At 46.5% G+C, this 23,903-nt stretch overlaps 1 protein-coding gene across 1 annotated transcript in view; it reads left to right on the plus strand.

Annotated features, from left to right (window-relative positions):
* The window catches only part of nfatc3a (nuclear factor of activated T cells 3a), a 109,175-nt gene that overhangs the window by 24,092 nt on the left and 61,180 nt on the right, over positions 1-23,903 (plus strand). The window contains exons 2-3 of the mRNA XM_083651175.1: positions 10,113-11,292; positions 20,614-20,776. Coding sequence (XP_083507301.1) covers positions 10,113-11,292; positions 20,614-20,776 — 1,343 coding nt within the window. The remainder of the gene's footprint in view (positions 1-10,112; positions 11,293-20,613; positions 20,777-23,903) is intronic.

Here is a 23,903-nt window from a genome sequence, read left to right on the forward strand (position 1 = left end):
TCTCCCTTATAAAAGAGATCCTTGACTAACCTGGTTAAAAATGGGTAAAAATAAATTATAGATAAATCAATCAATCAATCAATCAATGTTCACTTCACTTCAATGTTGCGTACCTTGTGAGAAAGTGATTACCATGACACACTATTCCTTCTGGCAGTACCATAATAACAACAATAACACGTGCCTACGCCTCCTTCTCATTATTGCCACTTCATATCTGTCCTACCCTGGACAATAGTGTCTGTCCTACCCTGGACAATAGTGTCTGGTGTGATGAAGACTTCAGCTGCTCTTCAGACTCTGTGGGCTCTATGGTGTCTTTTCTGCCTCTCTCCAACTTTCTGCAACTTTCATCTTTTATTTCGTGAACCATGATGCGTGAACTGAGATGCTGTGATGGTGGAATCATTCCCCCCCCCCCCCCAGACTTTTTTATCACATTTTTATCCCCCATTAGTGCTAATTTAATTATCCTGGTTGCTACTCCACCCTCTGCCGATCTGGGGAGAGCCGAAACTGGCTCCATGCTTCCTCCGAGACATGGGCAGTTAGCCAGCCGCTTCGTTTCACATGACAGGGGAAGCTTCACCGGTAGGACATAGCACATGGGAGGTTCACGCTATTCCAACCAGTTCCCCTCCCTCCGACCAGGTGCCCTTAACGACCAGAGGAGGCACCACATTAGCAACCAGGATATTGCATGTTTTGGTGAAGGGGGTTCCTATATGAAGGAAACCCCCGGGAGGCACGGGGAGAACATGCAAACTCCACACATGGTGTGATGGTGGAATCATTCCTGCCTGGTCCGCCCCACTCATTTGGAGAAGCATCTGAATGAGGACGAGATGCGCACATGCACTGAACACAGGCTCTTAAGAAGGAGGATCTCTGTTGTAATACAGGAATACTTATTATGACTGGCTCTCGCCTCTCACTAATTCCAATTGGTCCCTATGCCTTGATATTATGGCTTTCTGTAAGATGAATTGAATATGTGAATTACCCACATTGTCAATTCAAATTGTTGAAAAAAGAAAAACAATCAGTTTGATCTTTCATGGAAGAATACAATTAATTGTTTACACTTTCAGTTTAACCTTGAGAATTAACATTATCAATGGTTTAACTTGATTTCTTTATCATTGCTGCATACATCATCATCATCATCATCACATGAACCATTTTGCAATCTGAGTTTTCTAAACGGGCTCTAACAGCAACAGAAGGTCATGTCACTATAAAAGAAGATGTTCTGTTTTCTATTAACATGGTCTGGTGAGCCACGTGTGATAGTTTATACTATAGAAAGAGGGCACACACAGCTCCTCCACTGAGAGGTGTGTGTGTGTGTGTGTGTGTGTGTGTGTGTGTGTGTGTGTGTGTGTGTGTGTGTGTGTGTGTGTGTGTGTGTGTGTGTGTGTGTGTGTGAGAGTGTGTGTGTGTGTGTGTTCTCAGGGGTCAACCTGCCGGCTACTGACCCTCACTTCACTTGACTGCCCCCTACCATCACACACACACACACACACACACACACACGCACGCACACACACACACACACACACACACACACACACACACACACACACACACACACACACACACACACACACACACACACACACACACACACACACACACCTCTTCCTGTCTTTGTATTTTTTGCATCTCTTATTTCACTCCTTCTCTCTTCATCTCATCTCTTCCTCTCCTCTACCAATTCACTCTATCAGTTAGTGAGAGGATCCACTGTGCTTTCTTCACTCCCTCTCTCCAAGTCTTTCTCTCTCTCTCTCTCCCTCTCTTCTCCACTGTCTCTCTCTCTCTCTCTCTCTCTCTCCCTCTCTTCTCCACTGTCTTTCTCTCTCTCTCCCTCTCTTCTCCACTGTCTCTCTCTCTCTCTCTCTCTCTCCCTCTCTTCTCCACTGTCTTTCTCTCTCTCTCCCTCTCTTCTCCACTGTCTCTCTCTCTCTCTCCCTCTTCTCCACTGTCTTTCTCTCTCTCTCCCTCTCTTCTCCACTGTCTCTCTCTCTCTCCCTCTCTTCTCCACTGTCTCTCTCTCTCTCTCCCTCTCTTCTCCACTGTCTCTCTCTCTCTCCCTCTCTTCTCCACTGTCTCTCTCTCTCTCCCTCTCTTCTCCACTGTCTTTCTCTCTCTCTCTCCCTCTCTTCTCCACTGTCTTTCTCTCTCTCCCTCTTCTCCACTGTCTTTCTCTCTCCCTCCCTCTCTTCTCCACTGTCTTTCTCTCTCTCCCTCTTCTCCACTGTCTTTCTCTCTCCCTCCCTCTCTTCTCCACTGTCTTTCTCTCTCTCTCTCTCTCTCTCTCTCTCTCTGTCTTCTCCACTTTCTTTCTCTCTCCCTCTCTCTGTCTTCTCCACTGTCTTTCTCTCTCTCTCTCCCTCTCTTCTCCACTGTCTTTCTCTCTCTCTCCCTCTCTTCTCCACTGTCTCTCTCTCTCTCCCTCTCTTCTCCACTGTCTCTCTCTCTCTCTCCCTCTCTTCTCCACTGTCTCTCTCTCTCTTTCTCCCTCTCTTCTCCACTGTCTCTCTCTCTCTCTCCCTCTCTTCTCCACTGTCTTTCTCTCTCTCCCTCTCTTCTCCACTGTCTTTCTCTCTCTCTCTCTCTCTCTCTCTCTCTCTCCCTCTCTTCTCCACTGTCTTTCTCTCTCTCTCTCCCTCTCTTCTCCACTGTCTTTCTCTCTCTCCCTCCCTCTCTTCTCCACTGTCTTTCTCTCTCTCCCTCTTCTCCACTGTCTTTCTCTCTCCCTCCCTCTCTTCTCCACTGTCTTTCTCTCTCTCTCTCTCTCTCTGTCTTCTCCACTTTCTTTCTCTCTCTCTCTCTCTGTCTTCTCACTGTCTTTCTCTCTCTCTCTCCCTCTCTTCTCCACTGTCTTTCTCTCTCTCCCTCTCTTCTCCACTGTCTTTCTCTCTCTCTCCCTCTCTTCTCCACTGTCTTTCTCTCCCTCCCTCTCTTCTCCACTGTCTTTCTCTCTCCCTCCCTCTCTTCTCCACTGTCTTTCTCTCTCTCTCTCTCTCTCTCTCTCTCTCTCTCTCTCTCTCTCTCTCTCTCTCTCTCTCTCTCTCTCTCTGTCTTCTCCACTTTCTTTCTCTCTCTCTCTCTCTGTCTTCTCCACTGTCTTTCTCTCTCTCTCTCTCCCTCTCTTCTCCACTGTCTTTCTTTCTCCCTCCCTCTCTTCTCCACTGTCTTTCTCTCTCCCTCCCTCTCTTCTCCACTGTCTTTCCTCTCTCTCTCTCTCTCTCTCTCTCTCTCTCTCTCTCTGTCTTCTCCACTTTCTTTCTCTCTCTCTCTCCCTCTCTTCTCCACTGTCTTTCTCTCTCTCCCTCTCTTCTCCACTGTCTTTCTCTCTCTCTCACTCTCTTCTCCACTGTCTTTCTCTCTCTCTCTCTGTCTTCTCCGCTGTCCTCTCTCTCTCCCTCTCTTCTCCACTGTCTTTCTCTCTCTCTCTCTGTCTTCTCCGCTGTCCTCTCTCTCTCCCGCTCTTCTCCACTGTCTTTCTCTCTCTCTCCTCTCTCTCTCTCTGTCTTCTCCGCTGTCCTCTCTCTCTCCCGCTCTTCTCCACTGTCTTTCTCTCTCTCTCTCTGTCTTCTCCGCTGTCCTTCTGTGTCTCTCTCTCTCTCCCTCACTGTCAGTCAGTCAGATGCTGTCGTCAGAGGATCTTGTGACAGGCAGGCAAGGCCAGTGTGGAGCTGAGCAGCTATAAATAAAGAGTCTGCCACTGCTGCCTCTGCTGCTGGGAGAGAGGGGGAGGGAGGGAGAGAGGGAGGGAGAGAGGGGGCAGGGAGGGAGAGAGAGAGTGGGAGGGAGGGAGAGAGGGGGAGGGAGGGAGGGAGAGAGAGAGTGGGAGGGAGGGAGAGAGGGGGAGAGAGGGAGGGAGAGAGGGGGGAGGGAGGGAGGGAGAGAGGGGGGAGGGAGAGAGGGGGAGGGAGAGAGGGGGAGGGAGAGAGGGGGGGAGGGAGGGAGAGAGGGGGAGGGAGGGAGAGGGGGGAGGGAGGGAGTGGGAGGGAGGGAGAGAGGGGGAAAGGAGGGGGGAGGGGGAGGGAGAACAGAGACTCCCATACACACTTGGCTCCCAAAACCTCCTCTCCTTTTCACAGATTCCTTTCAGACTGTCTTTAGCTTCTCATTCAACAAAGCTGCCTGTCAGTGAGTTTGTGTGACATCATTTGAAGTTGAAGGAGCAAAACTTTTGCACACACCTGAACTCGACAGGTGCATCGTCGCAGAAGGGCAGACCCAACCAAACTCAAACATTAGTACTAAAGATTTATTTATTGTGTTAATAAATGTAACAAAATTATTTTTAGTTTGATGTACTGTAGATGGGCATCTGAGGAATATGGGGAAGTGTTGTGTTGCGTAGTGTTGCATAGTGTAGTGTAGTGTAGTGTTGTGTTGTGTTGTGTTGTGTTGTGTTGTGTTGTGTTGTGTTGTGTTGTGTGTGTTGTGTAATGTCGCAGTTGTTTCACAACCTTATCCTGTACATGCTCCACTGTGCTTTTGGCCAAGCTAGATACATGTGTTTTAGGAATAATACACACTGGGCTGTATGTAGGTGTCCTGATCATTTTGCCATTTTCTAAAGGACATTTTAGGCTAATAATTTTTTATTCAAATCAAATTCACGTTGGATTCATCATTGCTTGAATACCCACAGATAGGACATGAGAGGGAGGCTGCGCTGGTGTTTGCATGCTTCATTTTATTATTCAGGCTTAGCCTTAATAACAGAGTCACATTGAGATGAGCGTCTCCTTTCCAAGTGAGTCCTGGCAGAGAAGGCATCATGGCCTACAGATAGTTGTCTAACGTTACCTACAGTAACATGTCATACAGTACATAAAAACAATCATGATCATGCCAGGGTTTTCCTTTGCTTTTAGAGAGTCAATAATGTGTCACATTTTTCATGGCTTTTCTGTATGAAAAAAACCAGGGTTACATAATAACGTAATAACACACACCTATCTTTAATAACAGATTGATGACGATTGAAACCTTCAGAACAAGGCAAAAGTTGCTCCTCCACTATAGGATTTGAGTGGTGGAGCAAAGTTGATTCAAAGTTGAGGCTGCTCCTCTTAAATTCCTCATCTTCATTTCATCTCACCCAGTGGTTTGAGATACATGATGTTTTGCATACATATTTGATTATTTAGCTCAGTTGCACTGGAGGCCACTTATTTCCAAAGTGGGGTACGTGACGTGACGTGTACCCCCAGCCCCAGGGGTACTCGCAGTCACATCGGGGGTACTGAAGAAAATCTGTAGTACCCTCTGGAGGTAGAGGGGAGGGGGTACACAGCACAGCAGGATGTCTACTGCTGTAGGCTAATGATTTAACCCATTGATACCTGATGCAGCATTTGCGTGTATATCCCTCATTTGTGTGCGTATCCCTTTAAGACCGCGAACCGCGTTAACGAGGTTCGCGGTCTTAAAGGGATACACACACAAATGCTGCATCAGGTATCAATGGGTTAATGATCACTTGTAGCCTCTGTTGTACTCATGCAGGATGGATGCAAGATAGAAAAACAATCACATCTGGCTCAAAACCTCTGTATGAATTAAAAAGCATTTTGCTTTTTGGACACAATGATTTACTTTTCTTTTTTCATCACGTTTTTTTTCTCTCCCCAATTGTACTTGGGGCCAAATCCCTGTCCTGGTCGTTGTTCCAGGCAGCCCCTCTACTGAACTGGGTGAGCCATAGACTAAGCACGTTTCCTCTGATACATTATGCAGTTGCCAACCGCTTCTTTTCACCTGACAGAGAGGAGTTTCATCATTCAGCAGGACGACGTACAGTAGCGTATGGGAGGATCACCCCCCCCCCCCCCCCCCCCCAGTTCCCCTCCCACACGAACAGGCGCCTCGAGTGACCAGAGGAGGCGCTAGTGCAGCAACCAGGACACATACCCCACCGGCTTCCCACCGGCAGAATTGTGGCAATTGCGTCTGTAGGGAGTAGGACGTCTGACCAAGCCGGAAGCACTGCTACCGGGAATTCAACTGGCGTCTCCGCGGTGGTACTGTAGGCGAGTGCTCTTAGCACTACACTACCCAGATGCCCCTTCATAATGATTTTCTTAAATGCATTGAAATCCCACAAACAAATAGAAAACATATTGAAACAATGAAACAAATATTGGCATATTGTAATGTAAAAACACTTTAGTCACAAAACTGTGACATGATGTCAGAATACCACATCATTTGTAAAAAAACATGTGTCCTCCATGTGTCCTCAAAAATGCACATAATACTTTAAATTCACATGTGGGTTTTCACATTAAACTTTTTTGTACAGGCAACTTACAATGGTCTCCACATAAACATCAACACAGCGCTTCATAACAGTCGTCCGCGTGCGCGCGTGTGCTTCCAATAGGTGCAACAGAGCGCAGTCAGTGGAGTTTATCAATAACCTCTAATAGAGTGGTGCCAGTGTGGACAATGGCCTCCTGTCTATTTAGTGTGTGTGTGTGTGTGTGTGTGTGTGTGTGTGTGTGTGTGTGTGTGTGTGTGTGCGTGTGCGTGTGTGTGTGTGTGTGTGTGTGTGTGTGTGTGTGTGTGTGTGTGTGTGTGTGCATACTGCCTGACCTTTGGTATAAATAGCCTGCCTTGGCTAGCTGTGATGACAGGCGAGAGCACGCACCGTTGTGTGAATTTGTTTCCTGAGTAGCACTGTTCATCGGTTATCCCTCTTGGAACAATGCCTGTATGACCGCCTGCTACCCAGCAACACTGACAGACACACACACACACGTGCGCACGCGCACGCACACACACACACACACACACACACACACACACACACACACACACACACACACACACACACACACACACACACACACACACAGACAGACAGACAGACAGGCACACACGCACGCACGCACGCACGCACACACACACACACACACACACACACACACACACACACAAGCTGCACATCCACCAGCAGCATGCATTGCACACAATGCAAGCATACAAACACACAACACACACACACACACACACACACACACACACACACACACACACACACACACACACACACACACACACACACACACACACACACACTCCTGCCTTTCTTAATAAATCGATGTGGGATGGCAGTATGTATCAGTGATGCCATAACCATCTTGTTGTTTGAGAGGAGAGGAGGGCGATCCTCCCGGGAAGCAGGCCAGCCAAACTGAATAGCACCAATAACCAATAAAGGTACCAATAAAATGAATGAACAACAGCCAGGGGCTTTTCTCACTCTTTCTCTATGACTGTTCACTAACCTTGGATGCAAGAGGCCAAACTATACAAACAATATGATGTTCTGTTTTGAACAACAGCTTGTTCATTTTGGAAATACTCAATACTGCAGGGATTCAATCCCATCTTAGGCCTTTTGAATAATGCATGTATTTTCTATGTGGTGGCTGCCTCTGTGTAAAGCCTTTGGCATAGTCTTGGCGGCCAGCCAAGCGCATAGGGCGCGCGGCGATTTTGACGTCATCGCACGGGGCGTGTCGGGGGGCGAGGCCTGAGCGCGGCGCGGCGCGTCCATGGAGATTTTTCTATCAGCGCGTCGGGTTTTGCTGCTTGTGCCTGTGAGATCTCCGTGGTAGGCTATCAGCGGATATCTGCTGTGATTGAGTCCTCACCGTCCTCATCGTCGTAAAGTCGCCCTCGAAGCATGACGTTCGATTATAACGAACTAGTTGTGTGGCTTAGCCTTCCCAAATGTTGAGGGTCGTTTTTTAGAATTTAATACATAGAATTGGGAACGTTACATTCAATTTCATTCAGACTGCCTGGCACTAATCGCCGCCATTTTCCCCTGGAGCTTCCACAGGAGGAGGGGGGTGGGAGGAGCGAGCTGCGCACTGACTATGTTCTGTTTGCGCACCCTCCTCGGAGCCCCGCCTCCAGCGCGTGCGCAAAGAATATGCCAGACGCTTGAAGCATCTCACACTCCTACAGTGTATGAGCGGATGTGTGTGGATCAAACACTGGCAGTGTAAGCATAATGTGCTATGCTTGATCAATGAAGTTACAGTACACAGTCAGGATTGTAGGCTTATATGTTTGACTTGATTTGAAGAAGCAGACTTTAAATGGTACAATCTGACCTGGGACCCTTGTGGCAATCATCCTCCTGACTCTCCACCATGACTCTCCACCATGACTCTCCACCATGACCTGTCTTATAAAGGCACTAATGTTCAAAAGTCATCCTCCTGTCTCTCCACCATGACCTGTCTTCAAAGGCACTAATGTTCAAAAGTCATCCTCCTGTCTCTCCACCATGACCTGTCTTATAAAGGCACTAATCTTCAAAAGTCATCCTCCTGTCTCTCCACCATGACCTGTCTTATAAAGGCACTAATGTTCAAAAGTCATCCTCCTGTCTCTCCACCATGACCTGTCTTCAAAGGCACTAATGTTCAAAAGTCATCCTCCTGTCTCTCCACCATGACCTGTCTTCAAAGGCACTAATGTTCAAAAGTCATCCTCCTGTCTCTCCACCATGACCTGTCTTATAAAGGCACTAATGTTCAAAAGTCATCCTCCTGTCTCTCCACCATGACCTGTCTTCAAAGGCACTAATGTTCAAAAGTCATCCTCCTGTCTCTCCACCATGACCTGTCTTCAAAGGCACTAATGTTCAAAAGTCATCCTCCTGTCTCTCCACCATGACCTGTCTTATAAAGGCACTAATCTTCAAAAGTCATCCTCCTGTCTCTCCACCATGACCTGTCTTCAAAGGCACTAATGTTCAAAAGTCATCCTCCTGTCTCTCCACCATGACCTGTCTTCAAAGGCACTAATGTTCAAAAGTCATCCTCCTGTCTCTCCACCATGACCTGTCTTCAAAGGCACTAATGTTCAAAAGTCATCCTCCTGTCTCTCCACCATGACCTGTCTTATAAAGGCACTAATCTTCAAAAGTCATCCTCCTGTCTCTCCACCATGACCTGTCTTATAAAGGCACTAATCTTCAAAAGTCATCCTCCTGTCTCTCCACCATGACCTGTCTTATAAAGGCACTAATGTTCAAAAGTCATCCTCCTGTCTCTCCACTGACTTTCAACAATCATACAGGCAGGAATCCATTGTAGAACAGCAGAAATGACAATTTCTACACTGAGAGTAGCCTCAATAGTCCATAATGCAATGTAACCACCACACAAGGCATGTTGACTATTTCTTTGACTCGAACAGTGATTCTGGGAAACGTAGGAATTGAAATCACTAACTTGAAGTTGAAGTGGATGAGGCTTCACTTCATCACAAAATGACTCTTGGAATGCACTGAACATCACAGATTAATGATGATTATGTAACAGTATGAGACTATTTAAGACTGGATTTTTCCTTCGCTGTGTGTGTATATATTTGTTTATTATTATTTTGTTTATACATGAAGGCTGTTTTCAGCAAGAAAAGGAACTGAGAGAGAACTATGTGATGTGAAGAATTGGTTCTGAGTACAGCGGCTGTATTTATTTATTTATTTATTTATTTATTTATTTATTTATTAACAAGGTGTATTTCTCAATTTGTATTTATTTATTTATTTATTTATTTATTTATTTATTTATTTATTTATTTATTTATTTATTTATTTATTTATTTATTTATTTATTTATTTATTGCAATGCAGTCACTTTAACACTTGCAGTGGTCACCAATACATTATATTGTGTATTGGAAGAAACACCGTTTTGCGGAAATGTGATGATTCTTGTCATCTGAAAAGCACCCTGATGACTCATTCTGCGTATTTGCTTAATATGTAAAAGCACAAGTCCATTTATGACTGTGCTGGTTGAAATCTGTGATGGCTCTCTTACGTCTAACTGGTCTACACCCTTTCCTGTCTTCGCTGTTAAGTCAATCGAGTAGAATTGCTATAAAAGTAGTAGAAAAGTGCTATAAGCAAAACAAGTTTGTCACAGACATTTGTATTGTACTTTTTCTAGCATTCACAAAGGTAATGATCACAGAGAAAATCAGTGATGATGGCTGACAATATGGTCTGAATAACGGACTTAATCTTCTCCTTTTCTTGTTCTTGCTCTGCCTAGATCTGGAGCCCGATGACAACACGTCATTCTACATCCTGAATGTGGGCCAGCCCCAGTCAATGCTTACCAACCACCACCAGCCTGTGGGCCTGCCCCGTCATCATGGCATGCAGTCCCACTCCCAGGTCATCAACACGTCTCCACGCCTTCAGCCACACAAGCTGACCTCTGGACCCCAGAGCTATGAAGCACATGACTCCAAGTACAGCAGCTCCCCCCTCCTGCCCCCTGTCCACATGGGGGCACCTAAGGCCTTTGAGTGCCCCAGCATCCAGATCACCTCTATCTCACCCAGCTGCCAGCAGGAGATGGACGCCAACGAGCAGGATCTGAGGGCGAACGGCCGCGAAGGGGACTACCACGGGGAGCGGCCGCTGTCCAGGGACCACCTGTACTTGCCCCTGGACCACTCGTACCGGGACTCCTCGCTCAGCCCGAGCCCGTGCAGCAGCCTCTCCTCCAGGAGCTGGTTCTCCGACGCTTCGTCCTGCGAATCGTTCTCACACGTCTACGACGACGTGGACTCTGAGCTAAACGAGGCGGCTGCCCGCTTCACGCTGGGCTCCCCGCTCACTTCCCCAGGCTGTGCCTCCCCTCAAACAGGGGTCTTGGAGGAGCAGGCTCCCTGGCAGCACCACCACCCTGCCTTCGTCCACTCGCACTCCATCACCCTGTCACCCCGGCAGTCTCCCTGCCACTCGCCACGCACCAGTGTCACCGATGAGAATTGGCTGAGCCCGCGGTCGCCCTCGCGGCCCTCCTCGCGCCCCACCTCGCCCTGCGGCAAGAGGCGCCACTCCAGCGCCGACATCTGCCTCCAGGGCACGGTGTCTCCCCACCACTCACCCACCCCCACCCCGGGGCCCTCGCCTAGGGGCAGTGTGACAGAGGACACCTGGATTGGCAGCCCCTCCGTGGGCATGTCGCCCTTCCAGTGCTGCCCCTCTGAGGCAGACATCCCCTCCAAGACCAGGAAGACCTCTCAGGACAGAACAGCGATGCAGACTGGGAAAGGTGAGCTGGGCTTAGACGACCAGGGGAATATGTCCCCTCACCTAGACTCTCCGTCAGATGAGACCATGCACGGCCTGAAGAAGGACGCGCCTGGGGAACAGTTCCTCGCAGTGCCCTCCCACTTCACCTGGAACAAACCCAAGCCTGGTCACACACCTATATTCAGGTAATTAGCAGATCATGATGAGGAAGTATACTTATAACAATACTTTGACTAAATCCAGCCCCACCTCACAGTTCTGTCATCCAATTTATGACTCAGACTCCCTAGGAGAGGAATTGTTTAAAAGGTTTCCTGTCTGTCAATCCACTACTGGTCTACTTCCTTGATATTTTTTTAAGAAGGAATTGCCTACATTTGTTAATGCAATAAGTGGAAATTCTGCATGATGGATGACGTCTAGAGACCTTTGAAGCTTCAAGCTGAAAACAGCAGGCTGTGTGGTGGAGAGCAGTGTTTCTGTTGAAGCTTCAAGCTGAAAACAGCAGGCTGTGTGGTGGAGATCAGTGTTTCTGTTGAAGCTTCAAGCTGAAAACAGCAGGCTGTGTGGGGAGATGAGTGTTTCTGTTGAAGCTTCAAGCTGAAAACAGCAGGCTGTGTGGGGAGATCAGTGTTTCTGTTGAAGCTTCAAGCTGAAAACAGCAGGCTGTGTGGGGAGATCAGTGTTTCTGTTGAAGCTTCAAGCTGAAAACAGCAGGCTGTGTGGGGAGATGAGTGTTTCTGTTGAAGCTTCAAGCTGAAAACAGCAGGCTGTGTGGGGAGATCAGTGTCTCTGTTGAAGCTTCAAGCTGAAAACAGCAGGCTGTGTGGTGGAGATCAGTGTCTCTGTTGAAGCTTCAAGCTGAAAACAGCAGGCTGTGTGGGGAGATCAGTGTTTCTGTTGAAGCTTCAAGCTGAAAACAGCAGGCTGTGTGGTGGAGATCAGTGTCTCTGTTGAAGCTTCAAGCTGAAAACAGCAGGCTGTGTGGGGAGATCAGTGTCTCTGTTGAAGCTTCAAGCTGAAAACAGCAGGCTGTGTGGTGGAGATCAGTGTCTCTGTTGAAGCTTCAAGCTGAAAACAGCAGGCTGTGTGGGGAGATCAGTGTCTCTGTTGAAGCTTCAAGCTGAAAACAGCAGGCTGTGTGGTGGAGATCAGTGTCTCTGTTGAAGCTTCAAGCTGAAAACAGCAGGCTGTGTGGGGAGATCAGTTATCAATGCAGTCACCACCTGGCCAGGTAGCACATGTGCTGCTTAGTCATAAATACAATGAGTCAATCAAATCAGTGGCAGACATCTTTATTGAGTGGGGTGAGCCATCGTAAAGTTCAGAAACCTTTTTGATCTAGAAGAGAAGTGTAAACATTGTATCGAAGTAAATTCGTATGACATTGCACTCTACATATGATATAATAGGCATATATAATAGGTGTTCATAAAGGAGGGAACTTTGTATCTGCAGTGTTCTCATGTGCTGTGATAGCACATTGATACAGTGTATCTGATGTACAGTGGTAGCACCATAGAGTCACATAAGGTTATTGGTGTATGGAGAGGAGCGTACTGTAGGGGCACCCACACCCACACATCCAAAGTCACACATACACACACATGCAGGCACACTCTCTCTCCACATGAAAGGGTAATGGTGCGATCAGACGCTCTGGTATATCATGATGCTGTTTCTAAGGAGGAGAGACAGAGAGAGTCTGGCTGCCTGCTCGCTTCAAATGTGTGCAGCAGATGAAGGCATGGCCTTGTTTGTGTGCACTGGCCCCTAGCGCTATAAATCAGCACAGGGCACATATGGCTAGGGGCCCACACACACACACACACATGCACACACACACACACACACACACACACACACACACACACACACAGACACTTGCACAAACAGACTTTAGCACTCCCCAGACAACAACGGGGGTCAGCCGTATGACAATTCCCAGCCATTGAGTCTTAGCATCTTATAAGTTTGATGTTCTCAGTGATGCTACAGAAGAAGCCGTCTCCCCTCATGTGTTGATCCTGCATCTCTCCTGCACCGTGCAGAGAGGCAATAGCAGCTTATTCTTTTCTCACATGTTAATATGCAGCAGAGCAAAATTAATTGATGTTATTATTAACACACAACTTATCTGTCAAACAAAATTTGGATTTTCCAAACAATTTGGGGAAAGAATGTCATTAAACCGCTTATTTATTCAGATTACCGGTAGTCGGGTTTAGAATAGGACTGGGCAAATGAATATATTGATGTGTTACGGTGGCGTTTGAATGTGTCTCTACTTGATCCTTGACTTGGCACGTTGTGGCTTCATCACACATCTCTCACGCTCGCCAACCATCAACTCATACATTGTGCATCAGTTTGGGACTGGAGATCAGCATTCAGTGACTGTTGGTAGTGAAGGCGTTCTTTACCTGGACGGCCCACTGTCCACTTTCTGGGCTGTTGGCCAACTCTCTGGGACGAAAACAAAAGACAGGACAGGTCCTTTATACTTTATATTCAACGATGCAAACAAACAAACAGTCCTTGCTCTCAAGAAACATCAGATAAATAACGGCGTCTGTCCAAAACACTGAACACCCGGGGATTTCCAGGTGCTCAGGCATAGGATAGGACGAACGTCTGCTTCTCAGACCGCCCTCATCCAATCGCCGCTAACCACAGTCCCAAACTCTATTCCTATTCGCTCTGAGCTTATCCAAACACTACATGGGAAACGTGACTTTGACTGACATTCCACGAGACCTGTGAACACTTGACTTCAAATGGGAGGCGGGAGTTAGGATTCACTCTGAACCAATGACTAAGCCTGAATCCATGCCATTGCAGCGATGAAAGCTTATCAGCTGACGATTATTCACCCTGGATAACTCCTAAATAACATGACGTAGCAATGCGACTGTCACAGATGTTACTTGCCAGTATATCGATATTGTGATATGAGACTATATCGTCTTAGATTTTGGATATGGTGATATGGTAATAAGATTTGTCTTTTCCTGGTTTGAAAGGCTGCATTACAGTAAAGTGATGTGATCTTCTGAACTTACCACACGGTTATTGACCTGACGCTGTCAGATGGAGGCTTTTGTTTCCGTCACGTGATCTGAACTCAAGATCTCGCAAATAATCCAGCTGGCTTTTGCAAGGTTACTCTGTTACAGCTGTTCTATTATTTGCCCTCACCCACTTAGTCTTCAGATTCCTTATCAAAAAATCTCATTGTGTCAATATTCTGTGAAAGCACCATGATCTTTACAATATTGACACAGTATCGATATTGAGGTATTTGGTCAAAAATATTGTTGCCCGAGTCCTCGTTTAACAAAGGTATCTTGACTTTTACAAGAGAGACCCGGCCAAGACTGACACAGTTTAATGTCTATAATTGCTAGAGAGCAGTATTTTCCCACTTTATTCGTGAGAGTTCACTGTGCTATTTACTTGTTTTACCTTATAATATATTATATATATATTACACTAGTCCAGGATGGCGACGACGGCCAGTCCTATTTTCCAAGCGTGACGCGTGAAGCTTGAAGCTGCCAGGCATGAAGTCAATGGGAGTTGTGGGCGGGTTCAAGGCACGCCGAGGAGGCACTGAGAGGAAAAGAGAAGGCTTCTTGTGTGAACGGTTAGGCGTCAGTTCAGCTTGTGCCTGCCTAAAGCTTCAGTTCTACTTACATTTGGCATCCTGTGTGAACAAGGGCTAAGGCTAAGACTAGCATTTCCCATACTACCGGTACTTCAAATGGCCTAGTTGCCAACATGAATTACCTTCATTGCAAAGAATATACTGTAGGTCCTCCTAGGTAAATCTCCCTCTTCAGATGGGACTACGGGTACTACAATCAGCTACAGATGGTGCAAGCTCCTGCTTGTCTGCCACAGGAAAGAAGGGTCTTGAAATACCTGTGTGTGTGTGTGTGTGTGTGTGTGTGTGTGTGTGTGTGTGTGTGTGTGTGTGTGTGTGTGTGTGTGTGTGTGTGTGTGTGTGTGTGTGTGCGCGCGCGTGTGTGTGTGTGTGTATGTGTGTGTGTGTGTGTGTGCGTGCGTGTGTGTGTGTTGAGCAGATGGCCTAGGCGGCTGGTCAGTGGGTAGGTTTCATTGGCCCAGCAGTGGAACGAGATGAGGTGGGTTTGGGTTAGTTGGGTTTTATTTGGTTTCTGATTTTTAAAAAAAGAAAAAGAAAAAAAAATCCAGGAAGTAAAAACGGACTCACTGGGTGCTCCTTTATTTATTTATTTGCACATATTACAAAAGAAAGAAAGAATAAAGAAATAAAAACAGAGACGAGGAAATCAACAAAAGCATTTGCAGGTAGAGACAGGAAATCTTATGTAGGCTTATTCTGGGTCTCTCTTCCTCAGAAATTAAAACAAAATAATAATAATAATCCGCACAAAGCTGCTTTAAATAGTGGACACCATAATGTTGCCACTTCTGTCGAGATGAGGTTTAGCTTCTCCTAGCTGCCTCACAAGAGGCTGGCTCGGAAGGATGCTCGGGGGAAGATGGAGGCTGTAGAGGGGACCGGCTTGTGGGGACGTGCCTGCAGCGGGAGCCCCCGCAGTATGGCTCGGACATCCGAGAAAGGTTACGCTATTTCAGGCAACAGGCCGCCGCTCCTGCTCCGCTCTGCCACACGGCTCATGTTTCCTCTGTCCTCCTCTACTCCTGTTACCGTAGCAGCCATGCAAAGCCACACTTCCTGGGTGGTTATGTCATGGCTGCCAGGGGGGAAACAGAAGGGCTGGGAGACTGTAGCACAGTTACACTGCATCTGTGTTACAGTAACACACAGCTGCTGGCACAGGAACACTAGAAAAACTCTATCACTTTGATTACTGACTTTCTTTTTAAATTCTACAACTGGCTCAGCACATACAGTACATCACCACCATGTAAACTTGATTTTTAAGTCAAACAAGAAAGAGGTACTGTAGTGACAACAGCAAATGGTACTGACAGTCTATTCCCATGCCAACTGTTGGCTTACAATCACACGGGATTTGCTTAACATGGCTAGTTAGCCTTGATGTAACAAGATACAACCTCGTGTGGTTTTCGGGGGCATTTCCTTGTCATACTGTATTGTGGTTGGAGAATCTGTAGAATGTAGCTGAATTTGATTTGGAACCACAGAGTGCACGCACACGCACGCACGCACGCACACACGAACGCACGCACACACACACGCACGCACACACACACACACACACACACACACACACACACACACACACACACAATGTCAGTCCACATGCATTCTTTCCTCTTGATCCAGTGCCAGTCTACAGGGCAGTCAGTGTGTGGAGTGAAAGGCTGACTCACATGTCTTCCATTGGTTCTGATCAGTTTGGGCCGGGTGGAGCCAGCTCTCGACGGACACTTGGAAAGGGAATAATTGAGGGAGTCAACCATCATGCTTATTGAAAGTTTAAAAACTTTCCCCTCGACAAAGATTTCCATTTGATTTCTTCTGTCAAAGATCTGTCATGCCATTGAGTCTCTGTATGGCATGTTTGCATGCTAGAAGAAGCCTCTCATGTGGCCAAAGGGAAAACGTATACACACACACCACCTTATGACAGAGATGCACAAAGGGCCTCCAGTGGTAAACACTGAGGTAGAACTCACTGTGCTGGCTCAGAGCACCCATGAGACAGCACATACTGCCTACAGTACAGTGATGTGTCATTTCACTGACTCATAGACCTAAATTACACACACACACACACACACACACACACACACACACACACACACACACACACACAATGCGGGTCATGAAAGACGCACGCACGCACGCAGACACACACACAGACACACACACACACACACACACACACACACACACACACACACACACACACACACACACAATGCGGGTCATGGAAGATGCACGCACGCACACACACACACACACACACACACACAATGCGGGACATGGAAGACGCACGCACACACACACACACACACACACACACACATGCATTTCTAATTTCATGTGCACACTGCTGTGCTAAGAAAAGTATGGCATCATGTAAGTGTTAGAAGGAGAGCTCCGCACATCTCTGTTTCGGGCAGGTGCGTCGGACAAGAACAGAATTGTCCATCAATTGTAAAAATGGAGTCAAGCACGCCGTCCAAACTTGCAAATAAGATTATTTATTCTGTGACGTTTCGGTCACCGACCTTTATCAAAGGATGTGTGTCATCCAGGACACCTGGATGACACACATACCAGTGTTTCCCACAGGATTGTGAGTATTTGTGGTGGGGGACCGCAGACCCCTTAGGGGGGAGCGGGGGCATGCCCCCCTGCGAGATTTTTTTTTAAACATTTTAAAGTAAAATGCATGAATTTGGTGTACTTTGAGAAAGCTTAAGAGCAAAATTAAAAGGCTAGATCTATGAAGAACATGTCATAATTACGGTACTGTGCTGTGGGTTTACAATGACAAACTAAATTTCTCCCTATAGGTCAGGGATACTCAACTTGCTTTCCCCGGGGGCCACTTTCGTGAAATGATAGAAGGCGAGGGGCCAGTTAATAAGCAAACAATATACATTTTTCTGTAGCGGATTGTAGGTTTTTGGGGTGTCAGCCGGAGTTTAGGCTGACAATGTTGTGCACGCCGGATAGTTAGTTAGGTTAAGTTAGTTAGGTTAAGTACATACATAAGTACCTGGGTAGCGAGCAGATGGCGGTATTTGACAATTTAGCAGCTAAATCATAGATTATTGAAAGATATTCCATATTCCAGACTGAAATGCTATAACAGAAGTATTGGCCAGAATTACATGAACATTTGGACACTTATTCAGCGGGTAAGTTGCATGTTGCGTTCAGGTGCACTGTAATTCTTTTTTTTTTCTTTTTCTTATTGTGGCGGTCAAAATACTTTTGTGGCGGTGCGCCATCAATTCCTTTATGTATGGGAAACACTGCACTGTGTGCACTGCCTGTGTGCACTGCCTGCCTGTGTGCACTGCCTGCCTGCCTACCTGCAACAGGGCTTTTGGATCATGAATAATAGATTGTGTACAGTATGAAGGCTTGACACTGTGGCTTGCATTACAGTGCATGTAGCTGATGCTGTCTTTAAATAGCTCTATTTGTAAAACTCAACTAAAGTAAGCTCAACCCAACTAAAGGATAAAGTGGAGTGACTTTACAGATGTCCATTATTCACTGTTAAAGGTACTGTATCAGACACATGAGAATGATAATACTATAAGGCTATCCAATCACTACATAGGAAACGTGACTTTGACTGAGACGTTACGACTCTGAGACCCGCAAACACTTCTCCAATCACTCCAAATGGGAGGGCGGGAGTTAGGATTCACCCTAAACCAAATTTTGACTAAGCCTGAATCCACGCCATGGCAGTGATGCAAGTTATCAGTTGACAATTATTCACCCTGGATAATAATACAATAACAATAACATTAACAACAATAAAAACAAACAATTATAATAGGGGATGGCTTGGTTGATTGATACTAAAGGCTGATGGCATTGCCAGTGGTTACAGTTCATACTGGGGATAAACTAATCTAATGCACTCAACAACAGAGAGAGAGACCCAGTTTCTCTCTGGAGAAGACCATTGAGTGTTTTATTTTCGAGTGCAGCTGTTCAAATATGATTGTGCCCTACACAGATAAAAAAAACACAGGGAGGAAAAACACACAAGGCCGTCCCCTGTGGTGCACTACACATACCCCCCCCCCCCCCCCCACACACACACACACACACACACACACACACACACACACTAGGGCTGCACGATATGAGGAAAAGCTGCGATGTGCGATAACACTGTTCAATATTGCGATGACGATATGACCTGCGATAAATAAATAAAATGCTATAAACAAAAATATTAATGGGTAGGGGTGCTCCGATCCGGCTAAGCCACGATCCGATTCCGATTCCTGGGGTCACGATCCGATTCCAGAATCGATTCTCGATTCCAACGATTCTCGATTCCAGAATCTAGAATCGATTCTCAATTATGTAGTTTTATATTGCAATAACACACAAAGGTAAATCTAAGACAAAAAATGACAAATGTATTAATGCTGAACTTCAAATTCAACTTCTGAAGTATTACAGTGAGGGCCTAAATTCATTTTGCAATATGAGTGTGTTAATTTAAGCATATGTATCAGTAAGTGGCACGGGATTCTCAAAGCCTGTGTTGAGGGTCATACAAACAAAAATGCACTCTTGAAGCTAAAAAAAATCAAAACCCAACAAGTTAATTATTTACATTTTTACTTCAATGTAGAACAGTCATTTCTTACACATGAGATTACTTTTAGCCTTTTAGTCATCAAGATTATTGAAAGATATTCCATATTCCAGACTGAAATGTTATAACAGAAGTGGAGTATTGGCCAGAATGACATGAACATTTGGACACTTATTCAGCCGGTATCTTGCATGTTGCGTTCAGGTGCACTGTAAAAAAAAATAAAAAAAAATTGCGATAACACGTGACTTTTGCGATGCGTTCATCGCGCATTTTCATATTGCGATGACGATGAAAATACGATTAATCGTGCAGCCCTAACACACACACACACACACACACACACACACACACACACACACACACACACACACACACACACACAGAGTCACTCACTCATTTACTCACTCACTCACAATTTTTCATCTCCATCTGTTTTTCCTCTCGGTCTCTGTCTCACACAAACAGAGCTCATAGTGAAAAGTCATAGTGAAAATGAATCACCTGATTATTCTTAACATGACCTATTACAAGTGCTATGGTTTCAGATCAGGCTTCATGTATGTGGGCATTCCAGTGATTCACTCTCTGGTGGGGCTGAGGACACGCACACCACTATCCCCCTTTACAGCTATTATACTGTCTCAGACCAGAGGGGAAACTACGTTCGCTTTTCAAATGTTTTGGGTTTGCCGTCATTATGTGTTCATGAGCGTTGGTGTCAATAGTCTACCCAAGTGCTTTTGTCACATTCAAAATGTTTTTTTGTCTGTGGAGCAATTTATGATCTTTTCAGTGATCAGACCTCAAGCCCTTTGGAGGGTTTCTTATATGTGAAAAAAGATTATATTCACCAAGCCTATGGTCTCAATCGCTAGCATGATGTTCATTTTGTAAATATGCTCCCGTTTAGAGTAAAATAGAGGATACAATAGACTATGTTTGGGGGCGTGATTGACAGGTCACCTGTCCAGTGATCACGCAGCTCGCAGGCCAATAGCAGGCAGCGTTGCGGCTCTGTCTAAAAAAAACAAGAAGAAGAAGAAGATGGCGATAGTAAAAAAAAAATGGTTGGCTTCAGAACGGGAGTACAACAACCAATGGGTGACGTCACGGTGGCTACGTCCATATTTTTTACACAGTCTATGATATGATTCATAATAATTCCATAATGTAAATTGTATTTTTTCCCTGCGCCTGTGTGCGTGTGTGGTATTCTCCCCTCAGGACCTCCTCCCTGCCCCCGCTGGATTGGCCGCTGCCCAGCCAGTTTGGCCAGTATGAGCTGAAGATAGAGGTGCACCCCAAGGCCCACCACCGAGCACACTACGAGACGGAGGGCAGCCGCGGAGCCGTCAAAGCATCGTCCGGGGGCCACCCCGTCGTCAAGGTAACACACGTGCCCTCTCCACATAGCAACGCCAAACACATGCATGTGAAAAGGTTGACGAGGTTTATGGCTAATGGCTAATTTATGGCTAATGGCTAATTTGCTAAAGAAATGGTAAAAAAGCCTTTGAAGCACAGTGAAGCACATTTCACAGTGGAGTGAAATGTTCTATGGTCTCTCCCGATTCTAAATATAGCTGAACCGTTTGGTTTGACGAAGTAAAACTATTTTTATAAGCATTTTACGAAATGGAAATGGAAATCTCTGGTACAGTGCCTAAGCCGGAAGTAGGCAGTCACTTTGCCTCTCTATTGGCCATCTGGAATCTACCCATAGCTGTTGACAAGACTGTTGCTACATTAATGGCTATCATTAATAAATCATTATACAGCTTTATTAGGCCATACATCAGTGGTGGTAGTGAATGAATCTTACAGTACCGGGTCTCATTTGACATATTCGCATGTGTGGATTGTCACACGGATCCTCTCGCACAGCTAGACCTGTCAGTCAACCTGCCGAAGCGGGCAGAGGAGCAGGCAGCTACTCTGTCATCTGATCGCAGCTGAGAGAGACTAGCCTACCTGCAACTGTAACTGTTCACTAGGCCAGAGAGAAAGAGAGAGAGAGACACTGAGAGACACAGAGGGTGAGGGGGAGAGAGAGTTCAGTCTGATGAATATTTCAAGACCACAGCAACAGGCTTCCTTTGTGTGTATGATTAAGGTAGGGCCTTGCAGCATGACCATGACCGTTGTTGTGGAACCCAATCATGGCAGAGATGAGGGCTTAGCCAGTCAGCTGGCTGTCAAACCCCACAAGATCACCACATACACCCTTAAGTCCCCTATCCTCCATCTATCTTGGCACCTGCAACGGTGCCTGGCTGCAACATTTCCTTTTTCAAATGTTGAAAAGCAGAACTGAATCCGTCTATTTCATCACAACACTCTCAATCTTTAATGGTTGACCAATCATCCCTTGTGCCTGTTGATGGAGATAAGAAAGCCATATTGAAAGTGACTGCCTGCACTACTACAAAGTGTGTGTTTATAGTCAGATGAGTTTCATATTATACTTTCAGCGCCCAATTTATCTCGCTGCCACACTGTTGCCCTCATGTCTTTTCAATATATCACCAGGGAATGAAGATTGAAAGTCAACTTGATGTCTCACTCTGTCAACTCTTTGTGTTCACTTGTAAAATTAGCAAACAAAATATGTAAATTGAGCTCTGTGCTCACAAAATAGGATATAAATACATGCTGGAGTGACTTTCTGGAAGTCAGTCAGTCCACAGTCTAACCATGCTTTTGATATTTTCTTAATTGCTCACTTGGCTTGATTTCCCCCCAGGGTTTTATTTGTGACGTTAATTCTTGTTGTGTGTCTGTGTCACCGTGGAGCCACTCCATCTTCCCCAGACACCATTCATCCAGACACCATTCATCCAGACACCATTCATCCAGACACCATTCATCCCAGCGTCTGATTCACAGAAACACAAGCATGAAGGAGGAGCCGGAGCCAAATGTTCACAACACTTGATCAAGAGCACTTTTTGTTTACTTGGCACCCACCACTAAGCTTATGCACTCAAATATTGTTTTCTCAATTTGGAGTCAAATGACACATTCATTGAGTGTCATGAAATAACAAGCAAGTCCTAACAGAGAGGCGAAGTGACCGCCTACTTCCTGCTTCAGCACTGTACCAGAGAAACGGTTCAGCTATATTTAGAATCGGGAGAGACCATAGAACATTTCACTCAGACCAAAACTTAAAAACATACTTTCTTTAAATCCGCAATTTTTTTTAAACGTTTTAGTCCGAGTGAAATGTTACGTGGTCTCTCCTGTTTCTAAATATATCTGAACCGTTTGGTTTGAACAAGTAAAACTATTTTTATAAGCATTTTATGAAATGTCTATGGGAAAATAAATGGCGGATGAAAATCTCTGGTCCAGTGCTGAAGCAGGAAGTACAGTAGGCGGTCACTTTGCCTCTCTATTTGTCCCTTTAGAAATGGCATGTTATCTCCTCATACATCCAGACATGCGGCCTTGCTCGACTCTCCCTTCAGGCCAATGATTAACCGTTTCAACTGCAGTGACACCAAGATTCTATCCCGCCATGTGTGACCATGCATAATTTAGCTGTCAAATTTGTTCACCCGGGCACTGGCCACGCTCGCCCTCATTCCTCCTACCCAGGGCGACGTGTTTGAGTCCAGGCTGAGTCCTCCTCCCCAGGGGGACTTGTTTGAGTCCAGGCTTAGTCCTCCTCCCCAGGGGGACTTGTTTGAGTCCAGGCTGAGTCCTCCTCCCCAGGGGGACTTGTTTGAGTCCAGGCTGAGTCCTCCTCCCCAGGGGGACTTGTTTGAGTCCAGGCTGAGTCCTCCTCCCCAGGGGGACTTGTTTGAGTCCAGGCTGAGTCCTCCTCCCCAGGGGGACTTGTTTGAGTCCAGGCTGAGTCCTCCTCCCCAGGGGGACTTGTTTGAGTCCAGGCTGAGTCCTCCTCCCCAGGGGGACTTGTTTGAGTCCAGGCTGAGTCCTCCTCCCCAGGGGGACTTGTTTGAGTCCAGGCTGAGTCCTCCTCCCCAGGGGGACTTGTTTGAGTCCAGGCTTAGTCCTCCTTCCCAGGGGGACTTGTTTGAGTCCAGGCTGAGTCCTCCTCCCCAGGGGGACTTGTTTGAGTCCAGGCTTAGTCCTCCTCCCCAGGGGGACTTGTTTGAGTCCAGGCTGAGTCCTCCTCCCCAGGGGGACTTGTTTGAGTCCAGGCTGAGTCCTCCTCCCCAGGGGGACTTGTTTGAGTCCAGGCTGAGTCCTCCTCCCCAGGGGGACTTGTTTGAGTCCAGGCTTAGTCCTCCTCCCCAGGGGGACTTGTTTGAGTCCAGGCTTAGTCCTCCTCCCCAGGGGGACTTGTTTGAGTCCAGGCTGAGTCCTCCTCCCCAGGGGGACTTGTTTGAGTCCAGGCTTAGTCCTCCTCCCCAGGGGGACTTGTTTGAGTCCAGGCTGAGTCCTCCTCCCCAGGAGGACGTGTTTGAGTCCAGGCTTAGTCCTCCTCCCCAGGGGGACTTGTTTGAGTCCAGGCTGAGTCCTCCTCCCCAGGGGGATGTGTTTGAGTC

Source organism: Poromitra crassiceps, assembly GCF_964638095.1.
Source record: "Poromitra crassiceps genome assembly, chromosome: 14".
Lineage (NCBI taxonomy): Eukaryota > Metazoa > Chordata > Actinopteri > Beryciformes > Melamphaidae > Poromitra > Poromitra crassiceps.